The following is a 22,041-nucleotide window of genomic DNA, read 5'->3' as shown; positions in this document are numbered from 1 at the left end:
CACTGCCCTTTTAGTTTGAGGGTGACCCTATGGAAACGCTCCTTCTTTTTCCTACAGTAGTGGTTTATAGACTATCCATTAAAAAAAAATGTACGTCCATCACGATCTCTGTTTTTTGGGCGCGCTTTGCAGTACTGCGACAAGTCCCAGTTGTCAGGTCTCCCATCATAAGCTCAAAATGCACTAATTAGGAATATTTGGTAATAAGGCATGATCTAATATAAATCACTTTTGATATTTTGGTTTGCTTAGATCAGTATATATTTTATAGACCAAAGTCACGAAACTCATTGGTTCTCGTGGAACCGTAACCAGCCGGCACCTGTTGTCGCACAGCACTGTCATCCGTCTTGAAAGTCATATCAATGATAGTCTCCTGAATATCTGATCGTCGGTCGGGTGGCTGGAAGCAGACCTTCAAGTCTTGTACTGAATTTTAATTTGACTTCATTTACGTACATAGTGATCTATATTTATCACAAGGTCCTCTAGCAGAATAATCCCTGCCGGGCTTTCGGCATTCAGATGACGACATTTTGCCACTGTTTTTGTGAAAGTCATAGAGTCTCATGATTTCACTGAATTCAGTTTTGTGGGTTCCCTCCATCTGTGAAATTGCTCATTATATCTTGGAAATGTTTATATAATGATTGGATAAAAGGTAATCTTTAACCCTAAAGTCGAAAACAATGGTTTTTTACATGAAACAGGATGAGTATGATAAATATAAGCAATGTTCCTTCCTGTCTCTTCCCATATCCTCCGTTCCGACTGATCCCTTGTCAACCTGGAAACCAAGCCAGAGAAATGTTTAGTTACGGTACTGTGCAAAAGTTTTAGGCAGATATGGAAAAAAATGCTGCAAACTAAGAATGCTTTCAGAAATGGAACTGCTACAGATAGGGAAGTTAGATTGTGAGACCCAAAAGGGACATTGATGACAATGTCTGTTAAACGCAGCAGAATATGATGGTGCTATACAAACAAGCATAATAAATAAATAGTTTATATTTAGCACTTAACAAAATACAAAAGATAATTCTAAACCAAGTCAGTTTTTAGTGTGACCAATATTCTTTACCTTCAAAACAGCATTAATTTTCCTAGGTTCATGCACACAGTTTTTGAAGGAACTCTGCAGGTTGTTCTAAACATCTTGGAGAAGGAACCTCCGATCTTCCATGTATGAGGCTTGCGTAAATCCTTCTATCGACTCATGTAATGCCAGCCAGACTGGATGATGCTGAGATCAGGACTCTTTGGGGCCGTATCATCATTTCCAGGTCTAATTTTTCTTCTTTACGCTGAAGATAATTCTTTGACATTGGTTGTTATATTGAGGTTATTCTCTTGCTGCAGATTAAATGTGGAGACAATTAGACGCCTCCCTGATGGTATTGCAAGATGGATTTCAGCATGTCCGATCCTTTCCTCAAGCTAGCGATAAATCACCGAATTGTGGTAGTGGCTTATACTCCTTTCTTAGCCAAGAGGGCATGTATATAGCGAAGTTGAGATGAATAGTGGTTGATCTTCATCCAACAGATTTCCAAGGTATATGTACTTGCTCTATATCAGGTGTAAACCTTCTGAAAAAGAGGTGTATAAATATGGGAATGGGAACTGAATTTTCAACAAACTTCATAAGTTAATTTTCATAAGTTAATTGTAAAGGCAAATATAAGAAACTTGAGAAATCTGCCTCCTTCCCAACTTGTCAGACACACCTTCTCCCATCTACCTCCTGAACTAACCATCTACGCAGTAGAAAACAGCTCAAATCCATCTTTCTCAGACAAGAAGGACTTAAGGCTCACAGTGGTATCACTTTACACAGCACTTTATATTTTATGGATAGAGTAGAGTGAGGAAACAAGCAGAGGGAGACGTAGAGAGATCATACTGAGCTTTCTAACAAGTCTTTTACCTCACTACAGTGCTGGATTCGTATCTACCCTGACCACTGCTGCTGCTTAATTTCCTCCATACTGCTGTTAATTGTCTTGTGTCCTAAAAAAAAAAAAGAATAGCGAGCAGGAGACCTTCCCTGTATGATGTGTATTTGAGACCTCATAGAAGCTAGTTTCCTTCCCTCCAGCTCAGAGTAGATTCCAAATTAAGAGAGAGAATCCGCAGAGAGGAAAACTGGTAAAAATGTAGAATGCAAGACCTAGAACTGTCAGATGTGGTGTTATTTCTCATGTACTCACATCGAACAGTTTATTATGAAAAGTTATCGGATAGTACCGTTGCCCTTTAAAGATGTTGCAAACCAATAATCTAGTTCTTTTTTATTTATCCAAAATAGGGTTAATCCCTAAAATTACCGTATGTTAGGACATATGGCAAAAAAGAAAAAAAAACCCTTGTCCTGGACTACCGCAATGGTCTACCATGTTCTCCATTTCAATGCACAGGATTGCAACATGTGAAACGTATCTTACCCTTTAGAAGTACATGCTAAATATGGCACAAGGACTCGCACACTGACCTGTATTGCAATGTTATAGGCTGTCTACAGTTGTACCTCTGGCCGTACATCTAGTAAGAGTAAAGAGGGAAAGGACGGTCCTGGCTGAAGGTGAAGTACAACTTCTATTTCGGTATGTCATTTTGGGTAAGTTATGGGGGAAATCACGACGTACAGATATTTAGTGCCCTTAAAAATTGTAGTTTATGGAGGAGGGTGATTAGATATAAAAGGGTGCGGTGTGGTATGATATAGGAATATATTCCTACATCTGGGTTCTTTCACACAAACGCACACTGTAAAATATGGCACTTTTTTTTTTTAAGCCCTTTTTTGGTCATTTTTAACATTTTGTAATCCAAATTGGGTATTTAAAAATGCTATGCGTAAAGAATTCTGTGATGCCTAAAAATAAAAGAGGAACAAAAGCAACAAAAACAAGACAATTTAAAACTCTTAACAATTGTAATTGTCAAGATGTGAAATTTTAAAAAAATATAGTATAGTAAAATAGTGTATAGTTTGTGTTAGATTGTGGCAGGAGAGATGACTGGCTTGTTATGTCATTGCATTCTGCCTTATGAGAAAAGCTAAAGATTCCCTTTTGTATATAAAATAAAGGCCATCAATTGCATCCTTAAGATCCCTTACCCTTTTCTTCTCAGCCTTTGTGGATTGTGAGCTCAGCAGCACCACATTGGGAACCGGTGATTTTTCTGTGACTTGGCATACGAGCATGTGGTTAATGTCACACTAGCAAAGTTAGTGGTTAAATCAGAAGGGAACAAGACAATGATTTGCCATCTGGCCGCGGACTCTGAATAGCAGCTAGATTGTAATGTTATCCAGAGTAAACATGTTGCTGACTTGAAAAGCTTTGTCGGATTACCAAAACTCTTCTTTACACAGAGAGGCTTGTTTGTGAGATGGTTGCACCCATATAGTAAATCTTCTCTGTAAAGAAGAAATCCACGGTCTATAATTAACTTCCCCTGCTCCATAGGAATAAATTATCTTCTGTCTGACAAGTAAAATGACCGATGTCCTCACTAATGTTCTTGTTCTTTTAACTTTTTTAGGATAATAGCTATTGAAAACTCCTGTCTGGATCTTTTTTTCCAAAGAAATGATCCTCAGGGGCGGGTCTACCAGCCCCCGAGGACAGTAGACAAATATTGGTATTTAATTCACAAATACTAACAGCACTTCTGTTCATGGCTGGGAGGTGGGTTGCTAGTCCCCATTACGGAGTATTGTTGCTTCATTCAAATTCCACTTCTGGGTGGACTGTGCTTCTTTGCTCTGTTGATACAGTGTCCCTTAAATATTAATGGAAAAAAAGGAGAAATATAGTATTTGCGGGTGCTACTGGGTCCAGAGAAAACAGGGAGACCAGGAGATTGGAAACAGGAATTTTATTGACGACGCGTTTCGAAGTTGTTCTAACTCCTTCATCAAGTACCTACTTGCAATTTGCACAAACTTACTATGTGAGCAGTTCCCTTGAATCTCCATTCCTCAGTTTTATCCCACTTTTTTTACACAGTGCCCCTGCTTCTTCTTCATTCATCCTTAGATATTAAGAATTTATATTTTCTAATTTTTTTTTCAACCCATAGCATTATGCTAGATAAAAATAATAATACATTGAGTGCTATCTACCTTCAGCTGCAGTGTCGATGCGCCGCCGATGCTTCCAGTTACTGTTTACAGATCATGTGCACTGTAATTGTGACGTTCCCGCTGCAAACGGTAAACGTCACCGATGCAGTCTGTGAACAATTACCAGGAGAGAGCCTGCACTGGAGTATTGAAATGTGAGAAACAATGAATATGTATTATTTTTAGCTGGTACAAGCCTATGAGCTGAAGAAACTTGAAAACAGAAAAATCCCCTTTAAGGGAGTGATCAAACAGTGACCGTGTACAGCAATAACCACACATATCACACACAATGTCACTTTTCTTCCTAATTCACATGCTCACCCATACACTGGTTACTCTTCATGGACTTATATATTTTTCTTAACCATTTTGATTCTGCAAAGCAGATAAAATGATCTCCATGGTGCGAGGCATTGCACAGTCAAAAGTTGAAATTCTCAGCTAAAATCGGATTTTGGAAGGGGTTGAAGCAGTTAAATTAATAACACAAAGATCAAAACAGAAAAGAAAAAGGAAAGCGCCCAAGGAAAAAAGACAGCGGGAATTACAGCGTGGTTATAAGAATACAAAATCCTCCAATTTCACATTTATGGCAGACTGGAATATCAGTATGTTCAGCGTTCTCGTACCCAGGGAATCCTCATACAGCACGCTTATGAAATTTACAGATTCATATTAAATGTTAATCTCATCCAAAGCTAATAAAATTATCTGGAAGCTGTACATTTTGGCTTTATATAATTAGAAATAATGTATAAATAGAAAATGTCTGTTTTCTGAAAAAATAATCTGAATTATAATTTGTATTAACTAAAATATCTGCCCAATAGACATCATTTATAGGATAGATGAGAAATATATGATTACTGGGGATTTGACCTCTAGAACATCTACTGATCCTGAGATCGGACAGTCCAAAGTCGCATCTATGAATAGAGGAGTGGAGAGTATGTGCGACCACTACTCCATTCACATAAGGATGGTGGTCGCACAGGCTCGGTTTCAGGCCATTCACATAAAAGTGGTGGTCGCACATGCTCAGTTTCACTTCGCATAAGGATGTGGTCGCAGATTAGTGTGGGAGTGGTGGAGATGGTGTTCCACTTTCTATATTCCCAAGTGGTTAAATGTATTTTTTAATGATGTATGTTATCTGAAAGCAAAACCCCCTGGGGTTGCAGTTAGCCTAGACAGGGTTAACCGTAACAGCTGGCCATGATTTGGAGGGGGAACTGAGAGTTAGTGTCAAGTTCAGGATGTGTTAGTTCAGTTAGAGGGAGTGTGGTGAAGTGCTAGTAGTGGTCATACAGATTGGGCTGCTAGGGCCAACATGAGCCTGTTACTCGGGGCAGTGGATTGTAATGGAAGGAAGACGCGGAAGGTAAAGGAATCCGGGTGCACTGCCTTTGGTGGAGAAGAATTCCTAGTGCTAGAAGAGTTAGCAAGAGGGATGCTCCTCCCGGACCGAGAAGTAGGGCTGAAGTTATGTCCGGTACCTGTGAGAAAGACTGTAACCTGTAGTGCCCTATCCTACATGCTTTATTGTAATGACCGTAAACTTCTCAGTAAAGGTTTAACTGTATCCCCTGGAATGTGTGCTACAAAGGTTCTTTAAAATGAAAGCCTGGGGCCGGTGGAGGCCTATGTGCTACAAGTAAAACATAGCAGTACAGCGGGATTGTGACACTATTTTCTTGTAGGGTGCCAGAGCTTGCAGAAGCAGCTGCTCGTCCATGACTACCTCGCTCAGGCACCTTACATTTGGCATAGTTGGCAGGATGCGCGTTTCTCACACGAAGAATGCAGGGTAAGGAAGACCTGTGGTGCTGATGCAAGAGAATCAGAATATGTGCAGCCTAAGATAGCGGCCAGAAGTATGGATTCCAAGATGGTGACAGTCAGTGAAAAACTCCCTATTGTGGGCTTGGACAGCACCCAAGAGCGCAAAAATATGCTCAGCCTCCAAGAGTGTCGGCTCGAGGAAGGATGTGCCCTGATGACAGGATCTGGTCCGGTATGGGAGGTGTGTTCCGAAGGAGGACTCAGCGCAGTGTGAAGTGCAGCCCATCAAGTGGAAGATGGCAATGTCAAGATGTGTGGCCGAAGGTGGAGCCGCCGGGACTAAAGCATGACTCTGTGGTCGCTTCAGAAATCCATCAAAGGAAGAAGCGGAGAGAGATGCGCAGGAAGTGAGCCACTAGTATGGGCCACTAGTAAGTGTGATGCACCCCACACATAATAGCATACCGGGATTGGGACACGATTTTCCTGTAGGGTGCCAGAGCTTTGTCCATGGTCTACCTAGGTCAGGCACCTTATACATGCTCAGTACCACTCCATTCACATAAGGAGGTGGTCGCACATGCTCAGTACCACTCCATTCACATATGGAATTTGGACCTTGTTCCCTGGATTGATGGGGGTCTCAGCAGCCAGACCTCTAGCAATCATTGACTTATCATAATAGAAAATAACATTGTTGTAGTTTCGGGTGATGTTGATTTAATCCCTTTGCCCCTTAATGGCCTATGACTTTGTATTTCAAAAACCCATTAACCTTGTTGGTCAGATGCCAACTGGCTTTGAGAGTCGTAATACAGTCCCGTGACCGTTTATCCACTGCTGGAGCTGCACAAAGGCACCATATAGGAGCACAAAGTATCCAAAGGATGCCACCATGTGTATAAGCCCCTTGGTTGCTCTCTCCTTTCGCTATCTTTTTTTTTTATCAAGTCTTCTCTCGTTTTTGCTCACTGCAAATAGTTTTTCTGCAGCATATTGAAAATTTTCTCTAGACTCCTGAATGGGAAATTTGCCTAGAAATACAATGAAGATGCAATTTGGTATGTTCACACGCTGCAGGTATCTACAGCAGATATCCATTTTAAAAATCTGAATGAGGTGTCTACAAACCCTATGGAGAAATGAATTGGATTTCTACCTAAGTAATTTTCTGCCTCCTGAAAATACCCTTCCCTATGGGAGCCATGATAATGGCCGTGTGAGTTGTCACATGCCCCAACTGATCATAGACCTAAAGATTTGGCCGTGATACAACAGGACATTTTGAGTTTGATATAATAAGTCTAAAGCTCTGTTGTCCAAAAGAGGACCTCTGGTGGAAGGTGGCTGTTCTATAAATACACCTTCTACCCATATGGGCATATGAAAGGCCTAGAAGGGGTCTATTTGGGCCTCCACTTTGTTGGACCCAGCAGGTCCATGTATTACATCCTTTTCATTCATTTAAAAGTTGCAGACACCACACTTGTGCTGATCAGTTGATCTCTGGAGCTGCTATCTTCAGAGAAGACTTTGTCTCTACTGCCCGTAGATAAGTAATGCGGTTAATTTTCAAGAACGTTGAAACAAATTGCTCCTTCCAGGGTGTAGCTTTTAGGTTGATGTGACTTCTGTCTCTCATCTCGCAGGTCATGGTTTGTGATTTGAGCCGGAGGTTTTGTAAAAGAAACAAATAAAATTTCTAGCCTAATTATAACATATGGCTTTTACTAGACGTCAGTTCGGAGAGAGAGCCGTGCTTGCAATAAATATTCCTTGCGGTAAATTTCACATGGCCTGGATTTTTTCCTGTGGCATATGATAGTTTGCTACAGTAATATCATACTAAAAATATTCAAACGATCCCACAGACCACGTAATGCTGCTAGAAGCAGCGTTTCTTCAGCCAACACAGTTGACTGTTCCAAGGAATATATACGGTAGTATATATGGCCTTATCATGAAAGGGGAGATGTGGTTGTCCAGGATTAGAGTAGAAGGATCATCTTTTTCCCAAAACAGTGCCATACCTGTCTGTGTTCTATGCTCAACCCCATTCAAGTGAATGGTACTAAAGTAGAGTGCCTGAGAGAGTCCATAAACAAGCATGGTGTTCTATCTGGGTGGCTATATTTGCGATCAGTTCTGTAAGTTACGTTAATATTAATAATAATTTTATTTCAACGGCGCCAACATATTCCTCAGCACTTTACAATTCAGATGGGTCTCGTGTGGGTACTGATGATAGAAACAACTGAAAAAGGGAAAAGAGAGCGCATTTAGATTGCTGCGCTGATGTGACAGACTTGTTTAAAGAGATGTGTTTTTAGGGTACGCTTAAAACTGTAGATAATGGGAAGTAACCAGATCTGGGGTAGTGTTGTCCAGAGAACTGGCGCAGCACGTGAAAAATCTTGGAGTTGGGAGTAAGAGGTTCGGATTATGAAGGATATTAATCATAAGATCATTAGCAGTTTGGAGATTGCGGGTAGGTTGGTAGACAGTGATGAGAGAGAAGATGTAGGGCGGTTCAGAACTGTGGAGACCTTTGTGGGTGAGAGCTATAGGTTTATATTGTATTCAGCAGCGGATGGGTAACCAGTGTAATAACTGGCACAGGGTTGAGGCATCGGTGTAGAGGCTGGACAGAAATATGATCCTGACTGCTGCATTCAGGATAAATTGGAAAGGGGAGGGTTTAATAAGAGGGAAACGGATTAGCTGAGAGATGCAGTAGTCCAGACGAGAATTATCTTGGTGTGAAATGAGGAGCAGAAAATTATACATAATTGATGTTCGTTCAGTCTTGATTCTACTAACCTTACATAATAAACCATCAAACTTTTGGATAGAGATGCACAGATTTTACACAAAAGAAGATAAAATGATATAACTGATAAATTAAGGTATATATTAATAGCTGCAAATATTCACATGTCCTCGTTTACAATCCTAGGTCTCAAAATGTTTTTGAAGGTTCTAATGAAGTGCAAGTAAAATATTGAAAAATAATATAATTATTTATATATATTTTTTTTATTTAGTAAGTGGTCGACAATCTTAGAAATTATGCCATTTTGAACACGTCATGCCATCTAAAAAATAAATTATTCAGGAAGAAAACTGATAACTGAACATTTCCAATATATTATGTAACTGAACCTTATTTTTTTTTTCTAACAAGACAAAAATATTGATCTTTGTGAAATCTTATTAAAAATTTTTTTTCTTGTTTCCATCAGATGCAAAGGGATATTTCCTATAACGTTCGAGAAGGCCCAGTAGTCCACCGGCCTGGGTCAGCAACATACCCCTCTCATGGAGGCCCAATATCTCCACCTCCTACCCCTGTGCCACATTCCATGCCGCCTTCTCCATCCAGGATCCCATATGGCGGAGGGCGTCCACCTGTTGGACAGAGTAACACAACAATGCCAAGGGAACGCTTATCCAGTTTGCCTATCTCAAGATCTATTTCGCCTAGCCCCAGTGCCATCTTGGAAAGGAGGGACGTGAAGCCAGATGAGGATATGGGCAATAAAAATGTCCCATTGATGCGAAACGATAGTATGTACACAGACCCCTACATGTATCATGAAGGCCGGATGAGCATTGCATCTTCACATGGTGGGCACCCTCTTGACATGCCGGATCATCTACTTGCTTTCCACAGAGGGGCGATGAGGTCTTCAAGCACTTATTCTAATGCTTCTATGCAAGTGGAAATGATGGAACAATCAGTTTATAGGCAGAAGAATAGAAAACACTCGGACAGTCATTTGCCAACCCTTGGATCTAAAACTCCTCCAGCCTCGCCTCAGAGAGTGACTGATATCAGGATGATGGAGATGCATGGTCATAACGCTCATGTACCTCCTCATGGTATACACAGCGAGAGGTCTTCTCCAATCCGACAGTCCTTTAAAAAAGATCAGGGTCCCGGAGTGTTCGTCGAAGCCAAAGTCCGCAACACTGGTGGAATTCTTGGCATGGCTGATATAGTCCCATCTTCTACCGAAAAGCAAATGTATGCAGGATATGGAGCTCCCAAAGATAATTTTACACGGTAAGGAATATTGCGATCCTGTAGAACCTTTTATGTTCTGTTGAGGACAAAGCTCATAATGGAAAGTTATTTTGATGCCATACTTAGGATGTATGTATAAAATTAGTACGTGAAAATTAATTACCTGTGGGTATTATTAGCAAGGGTTGACCATTAATGAACTGAGTGGTTCTTCACATTTACATATGCATGTATTCTACTTCTAAAGGCTAACCAACTAAACCGCATGAGTAGCCATGATACTTCTAGATGGTTGCACAATAACAAAACTATGGACTGAGAATTTAAGAAAAAAATGTAAAAAATTCTTATCTATATTCCAATGAAATGTCCTTCGCATTCTTCATCTTTTTCACCAATGTGTTGAAATATCGCAATTTTTTTTGTTTGGAGCTTTTGCCTCGTTGTGTGTATCGGGAATATTTTAGGCTCAGTAATAAGGAGTACGCTATTGGGATCATAGGTTGGACTGCAAACAGAACAACATCATGGTGCATGGAGCAGTAATGTTATTATTTTTTCATCCTGGAAAAGTTTTAAAAAGTTGAGGATACGATTTCTTCTAGCAGGTAGTCCGCACCGGTAGTTGCCTAGTTGCGCAGTCCTTGTGTAGTGTTTGGGTACATGTCTTCATGCAGATGTTTTTGCTCTTCTGATGGTATATTACAAGGTCTTCTGTTTCCAATTTCATTCGCCGATGCTGCGGTTTTCTTGATGGCTTCGTTCCCAGAGTTTATGAATGTGAGGATGAAAATTGCAGATTGATACTTGTAGGGTTGTATTTTTGCTGATACTTGGAGGAATATATTTTGCTGTGCTATACAAATGCAAATGAAGTACAGTTTCAATCCAAGTCCCCTTAAAATCATAATATTGCTAGAAAGTTGGAGACCTGGAATTCTACTCATCTGCCGAGTTGTTGGTATTGAGCCATTTCTAAGTAACATTTGCTTAAAGGGTTTGTCCGATTTAGAGGATCCCTGTTCTTGCTCCAGGGATTGTCAAAGATCACTTGTATTTTCTGGAAAAAAGTCTATAGGAAGAGATCAATTTACGTGCAGCATTCTCAAATGGAGAATTAAACATTACACAGCGGCTAATAAAAGGTGCTGTCTTGGGTGATCTCCAAAAAAGATGTTCTGATTGTACACCCTGTGTATTATGGCTAACAGATGAGGTTACTGAATGAAGAACATCCCACTTTTAAAGGACTACAAAAACGTGGATATGTTTTTCCAGAAACAGCGTCACACCTGTCTTTGGGTTGTAGCAGATATTGCAACTTGGTGCTATTAAAGTTATTGCACTTGAGATGCAATGCCTCAAACAACCTATGTATACAGCAGTGGCGTTGTTTCTGGAAATAATCAGCCATGGGTTTTTTTCAATGTTATACAACCGTTTAACTCTGTAATAGATATGAAAAGTTAAGTTTTGTAAAGTAGACCACCCCTTTAAAGGGGACCTGTCACCAGTCTTGTCATGTTTCAGCTAAAACTATCACCTTATTGAGCGCCTGAGCTGGATTCGGTAAACGGATACATAACCCCCTGACACCCCCTGTATACACCCCAAAAAACTTTTAAAGTTCTCCCACCCTGTATAGTAATCTGGTCTGAGGGACATCTATTTTGGCATTCTTGCCTCTCTACCCTTTCTCCAGGCTGCTGCTCACAGTCGTCCCTTTTTTATTGATGTGGATGACGCCTTCTGCATCATCCACATAGTCAGGCGAATCCCACGCCTGTGCAGAGAAATTGCCAGCTTGTGCCTGCACACTATGCTTTCCCATACTGCAGACAGAGCCGAAAAATCAGTGTGCATGCGCCGGTACACATCTTTCCAGTTCAATTCGCCGCCAATGCTGTGCGCATGCGCACTGATGTTTTCAACTCTGCCCGCACCCGGCTACGTGGATGATGCATCCACATCAATGAAATCAGGAGGACGACGAGCAGCAGCCAGGAGAAAGGGTAGAGAGTCCAAAGTGGACGCCTCTCAGATCTGGCCAACCAGATTACCATACAGCGCGGACATACTTTAAAAGGTTTTTGGGGGCTATACAGGGGGGAGTCAGGGCGTTATATGAGCATTTATGGAATGCAACACAGGCGCAGAATAACATGATAGTTTTAGTTGATACAGGACAAAACTGGTGACTGGTTCCCTTTAAACAATAGCTACATAGAAGTTTCTACTACATGATGAATTTGAAATTTAAGGGATTACCTTACCTTTTTTTTTTATCCCACCCAGAAACAAACTTGGGGAACTTTCACCAAACTTTTCATGTTGAACTGGACTCAGGATCTAATAGTGACTGTAGAGAGGAATAAAACATTACTTTTTGTTTGTTTGTTTTGTTTTTTAATTTTTCATCTGTTGCAGAGATATTTTGATAAGTCCAAATGGGAATTATCAGTTTATATTTCTTCTCCCTGTATGATGCTGACTAATGATAAGCAAGCATCAACACTTAAAGGAAAGCAGAGCACGCCCCCACAATAGATTAGAGCAGGTTTTTCAGGGTGTAAGATACAATGATACAGCCCTGATCTCCTGGTCCTAAACACATGCATAAGTCAGTGTGGGTGGAAGGGCAGCACAGCTGAGTTTAGCCTTGTCACATTACAAACCCTTCTATCAGCTCTCCTGAATAATGAGTGTGTCAGTATGACAGTTATGTCTGTTCTGCTCAAGCAACTCGTAATCTCTTTTGAGTGAGATCAGGGTTTTCCTTACATCTCACACAGGAGTAACTTGCCTGTTCTGAGATGTAATGGCACCATGGTCTGATCACACTACAAAGAGAGTACAAGAAGAGCACACCAGGCATAAGTGTGAAACTGACACCTTAAGCTCTCCTCTCTGGAGAGACAACGTGGGGGAGGAGCAGTACAGCAGAACTGACAGTGCTATAAGAGGAGTAGAGCTGATAGAAGAGTTTGTAATGTGACACAGCTAAAATAAAATGTTGAAGCAAATAATATACACTGGCGCCACCCACCTAGGAAGGATAAGACAGGGACCTCAGATAATAATAATAATAATAATAATGTTTGGTGCTAATGTTGAAAAAATGTGAGTTGTTCACACTCAGCATAGCGCGGTGACCTTTCATATATGTTTTACTAAAATAAAATGTGATGCCTCCCCCCCACACACTGACTCATGCAGAAGCTTAGACTAGGAGATTAGGCTGCCTGTCATACATCTCACATACAGAAATCTATTCTAAGCTATGATGGCCGTGTGTTCTACTTTCCTTTGCATGTTGCTGCCTTCTTATGATTGGTCAGCATCATACAGGGGAAAAAACACACGCCCCCCCCCAGGGAAAACTGTCTAACACCCACTTGGACTTGAGAAAAAAGTTAACTTATTAGCTACCAAAGGTTTGATTGCTAATATCTCTGCAATGAGAGGTGAAATTTGAAAACAAAACATAAAGTTTTATTCTCCTCTGCACTCTTACATCTTGTGTCCAAGAAAAAATTAGAATCGTAGAATGTTCTAGTTGGAAGGGACCTCAAGGGTCATTGTGTCCAACCCCAAATTTTTGAATGGTGCTCTTTAAAAGTGCACTATATATAGTGTACATGTCAGAAATAATAACTTAATAAAGGGCTGGTCCAAGAAATGAAACTCCCTGCGTCCATCTCCCTCGGGTCCCATGTGGGAATCACCTGCGATAGGCTGTTTTGTGCTTCGTATTCCTGTCCTCTGCGCACTGTGATCGTTTTTAGTCATTTACGGTGCGTTGATAATGGAACCAGTAAGCTCAGACCAGTGAGGAAAAAGTGAGACCAGAATGGGAGCTGTGGGAGATCGAGGAAGGAAAGTATTTTTTTTTCATAATTTCTTGCTTTAGACCAGACAGAGGAATTAAAACAAATCCTTGAAAAACTCTATTAAGTCCATTCATCATTTTTTTCCCTACATACAGAATTATTAGAATATTTTCATCTGGATGATCTAATAATACATGTAATTAAAGTACAGGTTTATGAATTGTTTATATGTTAATATTGGTTCTAGTATAACTGTTTTCCCTTTTTAATGCACCGTAGCTATAAAAAATTTTTTATTAAAGAAGAGTTTCATTTTAAGCTTCGCTGCCAACTGGCGCCTGAGTGCTGCTTAGCTATTATATTCATGAGTTGGAGAGTTTTATGGCGCTACATGGATATAATGTTTTTATTATGTGTGTATCCAAAAGTAAGATGTAGCAGCAGGTTTTGTTTACATTGGATCTGATCGTGGAGAAACCACCATTCATGGTTAAATATTGCTGAATATAAATGTCACTGTTTAAAAGTCCTGATTGATGGATTATTAATCCTCATACCAAGGTGTTATAATAATAATTAATACTGTTTTGTATTTTCAACTTTGAACACCCCCTACCAGTGAGCTAGATCCTCATAGGCGTAACCTGTTCTGGCCTGGGCAGAGCTCCTGATAGGACCTCCCATGAACAACCCTAAATCCCACCCACTATAAGTGGCTTGATGATTTATTGAGCTTTGGTACTGATTTACATTCACATTTCGCTATTTTCATCACCTTCATTTACCCCTTTACGTCTTAATAGGGCATAAGAAAAGAGTTTTCTTGAAGCTTAAAAAATATAGACCGCTTTGGGGACATTTATTTTTACGTGCATGAATATTGGCTTTTACAGGCTCTTTCTTTGCCTGTACATTGCTAGTTGCAGAATAAGGTACCTGAGAATTCATCAGTGAGCTCGTTTTGACTGAAGAGGTTATAACTATTTTTTTTTTCCTTTTCTCTGAGGTCAGCTATAATATATGGCCAACAAGTTCAACCGGGGTCATAAATCATCACAGAGGTGTTTGGAATAAAACAATCGGCCTGTCAGAATGAGCTCACTGACAGATGCTCACATAACTCATCCTGCAATGAGGATTAGATAATGCAATACTGAGGCTCTAGAAGCCAACCATTGTAGCAAAATAAACCCTATTGCAAAAAGTGATATTTTTTCCCAAAAAAATATGATAGATGTTTTTAAATAGTAAAATGCCCCCGAAGGGTCTGTATCCTTTAAAGAGCATGCCCCTCTTAAATTAATTGCCTGTTAAAGAATATCTGTCAAATTAATAATGCCTCATATAAGAGCAACATATGACCGATATAGAGCCTTATTCTAAGTAATCAAACGACATAAAAAGTTGTTGCAATGTTCTGCTGCTTCGGCCTGTGAAAGAATACACCGGACACTTAATTTAGGAGTCCGGTGTATTCATGATTGAAGATCTGCTCCCGCCTCCCTCTGACCCTGAGTCCTGACTATAATGTTTGTGGGTAGAAAAGTCAGACACTCGCAGACTTCAATAAAATCATGTCTGAGACTGTGCAGTAGTGAAGTCAAGACCAACTCCCTTCCCAGAATAAATGTGTCATTTATAGGCAATAAAAAGCCATAATCACCATAAATAATAGCAGACCGGTCAGTCGATCATCACATTTTGGTTATATTTACGCCCTAACATTCTGAAAACCAGCGGTGAGAAGCGCTTATTAGGGAGAAACAATCTCCAGCATTAGACGAGATGCAAACCACAGACCGTAGACTGTGATTATGTGATTTTGCCTTGAGCCCGGTTCTTAGTCTTCACCACACAAGCTGAGGTCCATACGGTAATGGAAGGATCGTTTTTTTTTTTTAAATTATATACAATGCAATGTTTAATGGAAATATTTTGTATAATATTCTGTAAAATCCTAAAATTTTTATTTAAAAATAAAATGCTGTCATTTCCGAAGTTGAGACTACAATGTGCCAAATGGCGACTCAGGGTCAGCACCCAGTGTGAACTGGTAAGTGGTGGGCTCTGCTGTGTTCGGGGACAGGGTGGACCATCGACCCTAAATGTTCTGCCGAAGCAGAACCCACTACCTACAGCACAGGCGCCAGCTGTTTTGCACAGCAGGCAACCGAGTCTAACTGCTGCAATGAGTGCTTGTGGTTCAACCCCCTTAGATACCACTGTACATTGTGACAGCAGAATCTAAGCGGTTGGAAAGATAGTGCTGATGGATTGGTCATGGCAGTAGAGGACCTGTTGAAGTTGAAGGTACTGCCGTGTTCGTACACCAGCTTGTGGTGGGTTTCATAAAAGAATGGTAATTGTTAACTATGGGGCCACTTCATCCAAGGGCCCATTCAAACCTGGACCTAGCCCTGATCAAAGTTTTCTGAAAAGTCGCCTATATGTTTCCCCTACACCCCTCACCCTGCAAATCCAACCACCATGAGCATTCACTCTTGTGATTCACCCATGTGGCAATTGCATATGTTCTCTCTGGAGTCTATAGTTCTGTTAGTCAAGGTCTAAGTGTGTGCGTAAATCATTAAGGCACCGTATTATTTTTGGTATACAGGGAACTTTATTTGGTATTGTTTTTCTACTATATGGTGGTATTATATTAGTACGTTATGGTATTCTTATTTGACCTTATTTTGCCTCATTAATTGATTAATCTCTAAATACAGTGATTATGGAGGCAATCTATGTTGGCATGTAGGGGAGTTTTATTAGGTACCAGTTTCTACTGTATGGCAGTATTATTTTATTGTGTGTGTGTGTATATCTATCTATCTATCTATCTATATATATATATATATCTATATATATATCTATATATATATATATATATATATATATATATATATATATATATATATATATATATATATATATATATATATATATATGCGTTTTCTTTCATGCTGTCTAACAGTAGACAGAAATTTTAGGAGGAATTTTATTTTTATTTGTAGATGGTTGTATTTGATACTAGTTTTTGTTGTATGGTGGTATTATTTTATTACAATATGGTAGTAGTGTTATTTGGCCACAGTTATTTAATTGATTTCTAAATTTCTGGACAAATTATTTGGGAACTATAATACGTTAATATTGAATGGCAGTATCATTGGCATTGTTATTCCAGCACTGTATGGCACTGTTATTCCCTCACTGTATGGCGCTGTTATTCCCTCACTGTATGGCACTGTTATTTTCGCACACCGGTAGAGTTATATAGTTTGTTATACAATGTTATAATTGTTAGCATTTAAGTGTTGTATTGTTTTGGTATTGAATGGCGGTATTATTTGGCATTGTTAGTTCAGCACTGTATGGCACTGTTATTCCAGCACTGTGTGGCACTGTTATTCCAGCACTGTGTGGCACTGTTATTCCAGCACTGTTATTCCAGCACTGTGTGGCACTGTTATTCCAGCACTGTGTGGCACTGTTATTCCAGCACTGTGTGGCACTGTTATTCCAGCACTGTGTGGCACTGTTATTCCAGCACTTTGTGGCACTGTTATTCCAGCACTTTGTGGCACTGTTATTCCAGCACTTTGTGGCACTGTTATTCCAGCACTGTGTGGCACTGTTTGTTATTCCAGCACTGTTATTCCAGCACTGTGTGGCACTGTTATTCCAGCACTGTGTGGCACTGTTATTCCAGCACTGTGTGGCACTGTTATTCCAGCACTGTGTGGCACTGTTATTCCAGCACTGTATGGCACTGTTATTCCAGCACTGTTATTCCAGCACTGTGTGGCACTGTTATTCCAGCACTGTATGGCACTGTTATTCCATCACTGTTATTCCAGCACTGTGTGGCACTGTTATGGTGACACAGTATTGAATAGTTTTATATTTTCATGTCGGTAGCATTTAGGTGCTACATTATTTTGGCACTTCATGGTAGTAATATATAATATACCGTTAATTGGGCACTGGATAGCAGTCCTATTTTTGCACACTATATTTGGTTACATGGTCTCTTTCTATAGCGGTATTATTTGGGCACTCTATTGTGTGACGGTACTACTTGCTCGCTGTGTAAAGCTGCTTTTTCCAGTTTGTTAGTTGAATTTCAATGTTTAATTTTTACTTTATGTCAAATTTCTGGGGGGTTTAAAATGTAGTAGAAAACAAAAGGAATGACTTAATGCTTTCCACCTGACTAGAAAACAGACAAGTGAATGACAGTATGTAGAGAAATGTTATTATCTCCGCTGTCACTCAGCAACCTCTAAACATAGGTGTCTGTTCAGGAATGGCTGGAGACGGCGCATGTCTCCTCTAATCTCCGGAGTTCAGCACACAGTGATAATAACACCCTGAACTTCTCTGTTCCTGATGGAGTAAAATATGAGGAATTTTACATCACTTTCCTTTCATCTTCTCTCACCACATCTCAAATAATAGAATTTTGCGACAGGAAAAAAAAAAACCAGATAGTTTTCACATTTCTGTCCCAATTCCGAGCCGTTTTTGTTTTTTTTTTCAGAAATGATATATGCTGTGGTTTACCAGCGAAAGCCAAGATCATCCTTGAAAAGTCATAATTTACTTAAAACTCAGAATAGTTTCCAGATTTCTCAATCTAGAAATAGACCGGGAACCTCACTGTGCAGCTTAGAAAACATATATCTTGTCCTACAGCCGGGCTTTATGGCCGTTTCAAGAAGGACATGTCATCTCTTTATTATGAAATTTTAATCTAAATTGAATTGCCTTTTGACAACTTTTACATAGTCGAGGTTTCATCCAAAACCTGGTCGATAATGTCTACAAAGAAAAAGTATATTTTGGGTGGTATGATTTATTTCTCTAAGGAGACACTTAACGTTGCCCTCAAGCCGGTCCAAAGGTGAAAGATATTTTTGGAAAATGATTTTCTAAGAAATAGATCCACTTCTTCATAGGTTGTGTATGTTATCGCTACATATCCTGGATAAATCTTTTTAAAAGAGTTGAGAATAAATCCGGGAAGTCGGATACTTGAATGTTCATAGTTTTGGTTAATTGCATTCAAAACCATTAAAAATGAACTTTCTCATTGATATCCCAATTGTTGAGACCTAAAATGCCCTTAAAGCGCGCCAGATAACTTGCTGACCACTGGAGGTCCCACTGATCTAGGACATGTCCCATTTGAATGGAACAACTATTGCACGCTGCTGCTTCATTCATTGTCTATGAGGTTTCTAAACCATCCCCCTTAAAGAGGACTTTTCCATGGATTTTGTCATATAAACGGAGTTCCTCTTCCAATTGTCACTGATCTACTGATACTGGAACAGTTTTCCTTTTTCTTGTGTGCTCCTCCATTCCAAACTTATGACCCCCAATGATAATGGCGCAATTTTTTTCGTTAACCAACTGGGTGTGTATCTCAGAACATCTGTGTGGGTGTGGCTGCGTTTTGATTGGTCAGCATCAGAGGTGAAAAAGGAAATGCCCACAGAGAAGTTCTGGGACAATAAACCCAGTTGGTTGAAGGGAAAATGTGCACCATTATTACATGGGGGAATTTAATTGGAATGGAGGGGCATGGACGAAAAAGGACAACGGCTCCAGAATTAGAGGAGCAGCACTAATTAAAAGAAATTGAAATTAAGAAAAATTCAGTCAAAGGTCCTCTTTAAGGTCAAGAGACACCAATGATACATTTTCTAGTCTTGAGATTTACTATCAGTTCAGATCTTTCGGCAGGATTAAATAATTGCATCTCTATATATTTAGTCGTTAGACTCATGAATTTTTGTCTATATGGCTTTTAGCAAATAGTATTTGCCATTTTTTTAATAAGGTTGCACTGCTTCTCCCTATGTGCACCCAATATTGTAGACAGAATTTTTTTAAACCCTTTTTTTTTAATTTTTTATTTGGAGCCTTTTGAAATTTTGTTGATTATTGGTTTGGTTAATTGGTTTATATAGATAGGCTTTGTGGCCAAAACAAGGGTTCTACAGCAACATGACGCCTTAGGTAAGTGAGGGACACTTCAAATATGTGAGATGAAAGGGGGGCCCCATTCTCTCGCGAGCCAAGTGGGTGGTTGTTGGGAAAACCTCTCTCTCCAGCCCACTGTAATTTGGTGTATAAACTCCTCATCTCATCACAAAAACTCAATACTCAGGACTAGCACTTTTAAGATCAGTGATATAATGCATTTGTAGTGGTCAGTTCTTAAATGTTAATTAAGGATAGGATTTTATTATTTGAATCCATAATTTTGAGCTTACCCTCCATCAGTGGTTCCATGGAGACACAATCATATTTCATCCCTTCCCACCCTATTGTTGAGTTTCTATTTCGCTAAAAAAAATTGACATCTGTTTTTTAATGTCTGACTATCTGTATACAACGGTTAGACTGTAATTTGTGACCACCACTTAAAGGGTTTATTCCTTAAACAACTTTTATCCCTTATCCACAGGATAGAGAATAAATGTATGATCTCTGGCGATCCCGACTGCTGGGACCCCCCACTAATCACAAGATCAAAGTCCTCTGTGTGATTGAGCAGTAGTGAGCATGTGCGACCACTGCTCCTGTAAACCGTGAATGGATCAGCGGTTGCACATGCTCACTAGCACTACAGTTATTGGCGGAGGTCCCGGCATTTATATTCCCTTCCATTACCTATAAAAGTTGTTTATAGGACCACCCCTTTCAGTTCAGATAAATTTTAGTTTATTTTTATATTATTTTTTTTAATGACATGGCAGATTCTGGTCTTCCTTTGTTTTGCAGAGAGAGGATGCATGCCATGGAGAAACAGATTGCTAGTCTTACTGGCCTGGTTCAGAATGCACTTTTAAAAGGGCCCAGCCCAAGCAGCAATAAGGATGCACCTGGGTAAATATGTGAACGATTTTCATTTTTCGTCTAGGCAATACTCAGGGAGGAATTTACTATGTTGGCTGTATTACAAGTGGGTTTGGTCAAAAATGTTTGAAATTGCAAACATAGAGTAGCTGCGATGTGACCTGTAGAACTGTGCAGCCTGGAAATTGCTGGTGACGTATGAATAATTTGACTTGTGGGATTTTATCATTGGGGGGGTGTGTCCCTGCAAACTCTCACTCTGTCCAATCAGTGGTCACTGTGTAGTGACACGCCCCTTTGATAAGCGGAATGCTGCAACAGTTGTCAGTTAATTCAAATATTTAAAAGGCGGAATAACGGAGAAACCGAACAGCACAAAGCTCCAGAAAAGAAGCTCCGGAATGGTAACTTTCTGCGGAATGCAACTATTTACCAACACAGACAAGCAAGAAGTGGTGGCTAGTCCCCTTTAAGGGAATTTGTTACCAAGTTTTTCATTTGTCAGTAATTTTGAGAAAATTACACTTTATTAAGTTCAGCAGTGAACCCGAGTGCTGGAGTCCTCCCCATTATGTGTGCAGCTTGGAAAGTCCTCGACATTCCTAATCTCACCATCTCCCGCTCATTTACAGTATTCTACCTATGCACAGTAGAAGTAAAAAAAAAAAGTGCAAAACGGACGCAATGTAAAGCAACAGAGGTCTCAGCACTCAACTCTTTATGTGCTTAATTAAGGGTTATTTTATGCAAATTACAACACGGCACAGGAGTGGACACAGTCAGAAGAGGGTCTCAATAAAAAAAACAATATATGGGCCCTATGCAGACCAATAGCTCTTAGTAATGCATACTTTAACCTGCATTAGAGGTGGAAGTCAGCCCCCTTACTTCTTGGAGCCTTGCTCTTGTTGCACCAATGGTTTGTCCTCCCTTGCATGAAGCTTCCTCTAGAGGCAGCTGCATTCAAATATATATATATATATTATATTATATTATATTATTATATATATATATATATATATATATATATATATATATATATATATATATATATATATATATATATTATATATCTCAAATATATACGGTATATTTTGTTATTAAATCATTAAAATCTGCCCCATAGGGGTCATAAAATGAAAGAGTAGAGATATTCGGCAACCAGACATCTGCACTGCTGCCTATTTTCACCGCTGGTTTTCTGGCTTCCTCTATCATTGGGTGATGTTAAGCAATCACTGGAGTCAATCAGTGACAACTGGTTGAAGTCCTTTCTGAGCCAGGTCTGGTAGGTGAGTATTTGTTCTTTTTTTGGTTTTATGACCCCCCCCCCATGGACCCATTTTTAAAGTGTTTTTTTTATTGCATCACTGGAGTAGTGCTACTAATCTAAG

General features: G+C 39.7%; 1 protein-coding gene across 13 annotated transcripts in view; it reads left to right on the top strand.

The window, feature by feature from the left end:
* Window positions 1–22,041, top strand: part of KIAA1217 (KIAA1217 ortholog) — an 804,298-nt gene that overhangs the window by 750,502 nt on the left and 31,755 nt on the right. For 11 of the 13 annotated variants that reach the window (XM_073581790.1, XM_073581793.1, XM_073581789.1 and 8 more), the window contains 2 exons: window positions 9,160–9,983; window positions 20,573–20,677. In XM_073581790.1, the coding sequence (XP_073437891.1) occupies window positions 9,160–9,983; window positions 20,573–20,677 (929 nt within the window). Of the gene's footprint in view, window positions 1–1,534; window positions 1,555–9,159; window positions 9,984–20,572; window positions 20,678–22,041 lie in introns of those variants that run through there. The other 2 variants (XM_073581800.1, XM_073581791.1) reach the window with 2 other exon arrangements.

Source organism: Dendrobates tinctorius, unplaced genomic scaffold (assembly GCF_039654945.1).
Source record: "Dendrobates tinctorius isolate UK_male_01 unplaced genomic scaffold, ASM3965494v1 ptg000070l, whole genome shotgun sequence".
NCBI lineage: Eukaryota > Metazoa > Chordata > Amphibia > Anura > Dendrobatidae > Dendrobates > Dendrobates tinctorius.
The sequence above is the reverse complement of the archived record's forward strand: the minus strand, read 5'-3'. Positions and strand labels throughout refer to the sequence as shown.